This window comes from Plectropomus leopardus, chromosome 20 (assembly GCF_008729295.1).
Source record: "Plectropomus leopardus isolate mb chromosome 20, YSFRI_Pleo_2.0, whole genome shotgun sequence".
Classification (NCBI taxonomy): Eukaryota; Metazoa; Chordata; class Actinopteri; order Perciformes; family Serranidae; genus Plectropomus; species Plectropomus leopardus.
Window position 1 is genome coordinate 11,785,423 of NC_056482.1, and position 4,562 is coordinate 11,789,984.

At 40.9% G+C, this 4,562-nt stretch overlaps 1 protein-coding gene across 1 annotated transcript; it reads left to right on the forward strand.

Moving 5' to 3' along the window:
* The first annotated feature begins 663 nt into the window (after positions 1-663).
* Positions 664-1,651, forward strand: LOC121959705 (myosin light chain 4-like). The gene has a single exon (XM_042509165.1). The coding sequence runs from the start codon at positions 757-759 to the stop codon at positions 1,363-1,365; it is 609 nt and encodes a 202-aa protein (XP_042365099.1). The 5' UTR covers positions 664-756; the 3' UTR covers positions 1,366-1,651.
* The last annotated feature ends 2,911 nt before the right edge of the window (positions 1,652-4,562 follow it).

Consider the following 4,562-nt stretch of genomic DNA (forward strand, 5'->3'; position numbering starts at 1 on the left):
CAAGCTATCATTTATTTGGGAAATGAGAAATTGCCAAAATCCCTGAACGTATCATTGAGCACTGATACTATCCAAACACATCTTTCATTGAAAAATAAAATATTTGGCAGACCTTCTGTCTCTTAAATCTATAAAGCCATAGCATACAGTGTGAGGCAGATTTAATCCATTTCCCTCAAGCTATCTATCATGCTATTGTCCCAAAAGAGAATACCCTGCTCTTTAAAAAATAATACATGATATTAAGTCCCCAAGTGTGCTGATCCATACTGGGACCTCTGACTTGAAACAATTAACTCTTTGTAAGTTTGTTACTACATTGGTCTTTAAAAAAAACATTGTCCCAGAAAGCAGTGATTCCCGGACTTTGAGCAGTTAGCAAGCAAAGCTATTTTTGGTCCCTCTCCCTCATGGGCTGAAACATTGTGCTGTGATCCCTTTGTCCATCAGAGAGACAGAACATTTTCAGCCTAATGCAACTGGACCCTCGCTAATGACAGCGAATAGCCCTGTTGGCTGGATGGCAGCAGCTGAGAACAATACTTAATGTTGACATCACTTGCTATGGGAATCTATTTCAGGTTTCTTCCTTTTATAGTGTGCTGTTGGAAATTGCTATCTTGCTCCCTAGACAAAGCACATATAAAAGCTTTGAAAGAGGAGGTTGCCCTCTGTGCTTGGGAATCACTTCCAATCCCTTCAGACTCTTGCTTGTTTCTCAGCAAGTAGCAGCTCACCTCTAAATCCCTTAACAACATGGCACCAAAGAAGATTGAACCAAAGAAACCTGAGCCCAAAAAGCCAGAGCCTAAGAAAGATGCGGCTCCAGCTGCTAAACCAACTCCACCTCCAGAGCCGCTGCCCGAGCCGCCCAAGGAGCCCCCTTTTGACCCTAAAAGCATCACTCTTGAGTACTCCGCCGACCAGATCGAGGAGTTCAAGGAGGCCTTCACCTTGTTCGACCGCACACCGACTGGAGAAATGAAGATCACGTACGCGCAGTGCGGAGACGTGATGCGGGCTCTGGGCCAGAATCCAACCAACGCAGATGTGCTCAAAGTGCTTGGGAAACCTCGGCCAGAGGACATGAGCACTAAAATGGTGGACTTTGAGACCTTCTTGCCAATGCTGCAGCACATCTCCCGTGCAAAAGATCAAGGCAACTTTGAGGATTTTGTGGAGGGGCTCAGGGTTTTTGACAAAGAAGGCAACGGCACCATCATGGGAGCTGAGCTGCGTCATGTGCTGGCAACACTGGGAGAGAGGATGACGGAAGATGAGGTGGACAGACTGATGGCGGGACAGGAGGATGCCAATGGGTGTATCAACTATGCCTCCTTTGTTAAGCATATTCTCTCCGGGTGAAAGGGACATTCAGCCATAAAGACTTAACCTCTGTTTACTCCACTTTTTGCATCTTTGCTAAGCATATGCCAATTCAGAGGTGAGCATGTCACTTAGTCTTTGACCGTATTTTGGTGTCAAGAGCAGCAGTTAATGTTCAATGAGAAAATGTTGGCCTCGAGACTTATGATTAGTTCTTTTTAATAAACACTCTGAAATATAATGAAACTCCGCAGAGATAATATGGACGTCCATAAGCCATAAAAAAAAAAAAAAAAAAACCTCCATTAATAAAGGAAATATAATTACAAACTGCCTCCCAAATGTCATTTCAGTATACGCAACATTTACATTTGAAGAGGAAATGATGATTCATGCAGGATTGCTGATAAAAGTGCTCATTTTATGTCTATTCAACTTTTCACATCAACTGTGTTAATGTGATTAGGGGGGAAGTATTGTTGGGAGACGAAAAACAAATAGGATTTGGCTCCATCTGAAAATAGAACAGATTTGATTCTATTCTACTTTACACAAAGAGTGTTTGAATGAGCGTGCTTGTCATTGTGCTTGAGGGGCAGCTGCTGTGGATCAAGATATACTCCCACATGCTGGAATTGCACACACACACACACACATGCACGCACAGCACACACACACACACACACGCACACACACACACACAGGCAGTTCCCTTTGACAACTACAAGACAGGTGCTCCAAGGACAAGCCCTCACCTCTGTTGCATTGGCTGACAGAATGATTTGTGTTGGCTTTTTAAAGCAAAAGTTTTAAACTAGCGTTATCACATCCAGTGAACAGTGTATAAATATTATGTTTAAGTCTTAAAGGGATAGTTGAGATTTTTTGAAGTGGGATTATATGGGGTAGATATTTATAGACAGCATATTACATAGTGAATGTCAGTCGGGACACCCCTAGTTTGGAGAAGCAGGCTGGAGTCCAACTGGGGAGCTAAGCACTATACTGCTGTGGATGTATTTTAGCCACCTAAATTAAGGTCCACCTAGAAAAATATTGGCTTAAGTCTGTGGTATATTGAGAGTATTTTCACTGCTTTATCTTAATGTCCAAGAGGGTAGCCGTCATATCGCTCTCTTCAGAGCCAGACTGAGAAAAACAGTAATTTGACATCGCTCAACACAGGAGCCGCTGGTCTGCTGCTGCATTAATCACGTAGTGTGTTAGTGTTATTGTGTGACTTTTGCATTTAAAAAGGGTTAGTTAGGATTCACCTCAGTCGCATCACAAAGAAAAGGGATCGTGAGAAAAAAACGAATAGATCAAAGCAGCGGCCTCTTGTGATCAGAGAGCTAAAATGAATGTTCTTCTCAATGCAGTCTGGTGGCTTTGACGAGAACATTGAAAGGGAACTGAAGCTGTTAATTGCTTTCTGTCTGTCTGAAGGAAAGGTAAACCAATAAAAACACTCTCAATATAGCACGCAATTAAACTGATATTGGACTTTTTTAGGTGTAACATTTTTTAGGTGGCTAAAATACGCTTTGTTGCTGACCCCCATCCACAGCGGTACATTGCTTAGTTTCCCTTTCAGACAGGGGGACATGCTGACTGTCATCTATTTTGTGAAGTACACTGACTATGGATAAGTACATACGACCCCGCCTCAAAAAACCCAAACTACTCCTTTAAGAGTTTCATTTTTCATTATTTATTTATTTAAATGCACTGCACTTTTTATGTAAGTCCTCATCTGTAAGAATATGGCCTCAACACACCACTTTAAAGGGGAATGCCACCAAAATTAAGAATTACAATATGTTATTTCCATGACCGAGGAGAGTTCAATCAAAATTTGTAAGCATTAGCTGATGTCTTTCAAAGCCAGAAACCAGAGAAGTAAGTCTCAAACTTATGGTGTCATAGGGCAAAGAGTTGAGAGGTGCTCCATAGACAATGAATGGGAGCCTGGTTTTGTTGACCCATGGAATAGTTGGTTTCTTGGTTGGCTCCAGACTGTATACCCTATGATGTCATAAATTTAAGTTTAATCACGCTGCTTTTTGAGTATGGACGAGAGTTGTTCATTTTTACTAATACTTTGGACTGTCTTAGACCATAGGCATAACATGTATGGGTTCTGAAAATGGTTGGGGTTCCCCTTTAACATATCAGTACAGTAACTTATGCCTCATTCACTTTAACAGTGGAAAGGACATATCCACATTATATTAAAAGCTTTTAAAGTCACATTTAGTGATTTTTGACCACTAGGTTACAAAAGGACCCATGAATTACAGTAGATTGCTACATGCTACAGTTTTTTTTTCCAGAGTCAATGGCGCTCTTTGGCTCGCTATCGTTTTGCACTGAGTAGGAGCATACATTCGGGTTGTCCGAGTTCATGGAATGGAAACGGCTGGCCGTGATTCGAAGGTTTTGTGAGAGCTGTTGAAACTCAACCACATGGACCAGTGAGCTGAAAGCAGTTAGAAGCTTTAAAAAAAAAAAAGGAAAGCTGAGTGTTTTCACTCTCAGTGAAGTTGACAGTGCTGCAAACCCACATCACGAGGAGTCTCTTTTTCAATGTCAAAATCAGACACAGAGTTGTAAAGAAAAGTTACAAGGTTGTTTGTGCAGTTCGAAATTTGAAGTTTAAAAGCAACTGAACCACATCTGTTTTTGCAACTTGCATTTCTCAATTCAGACAGTTCCTAACAGTATTCACATTTGTGGTGCAATGCCAGACCATGCAATACAACTCAATCATGCAACGTAACCATTGCATCTCTACCATGGAGAGGTGACCATGAAGTTCAGCTGATATTGTAACTCCCTTTCTGGAGTCACATTTGTTCATTATAGAAATTTTAGCTTTGACACCTAAGAATTACCCTTAAACTAGCTGTTTTTTTTTTTTTTTCTTCTTTAATTACTTTTTTTTACTGTATATATGCACCACTGGAAAGGGAAGATATGAACCCTTCCTGGACTGATAACAGTTGCTGAATACAATTTGCATATGAACTCAGAGTGTGAGAAACAGTCTGAGGAAATGAAATTATTAGCTGCTCTAAACAAACAAAAACAAAAAGGCATCTCTTCTGTGAGGTATTCGTTTAGCCCAGTTCAAGCTATCAGATTTATTTGGTGCATCAGTTTGGAGCAGTGAATCATTACATTTCAAATATAAACACAATTTTCTACAGGATGGTCCGTGGCACAGTGAAGCTCTA

Excerpts from the sequence above, each read along its gene's own strand:
- LOC121959705 (XM_042509165.1), top strand. The coding sequence starts at position 757 with ATGGCACCAAAGAAGATTGAACCAAAGAAACCTGAGCCCAAAAAGCCA.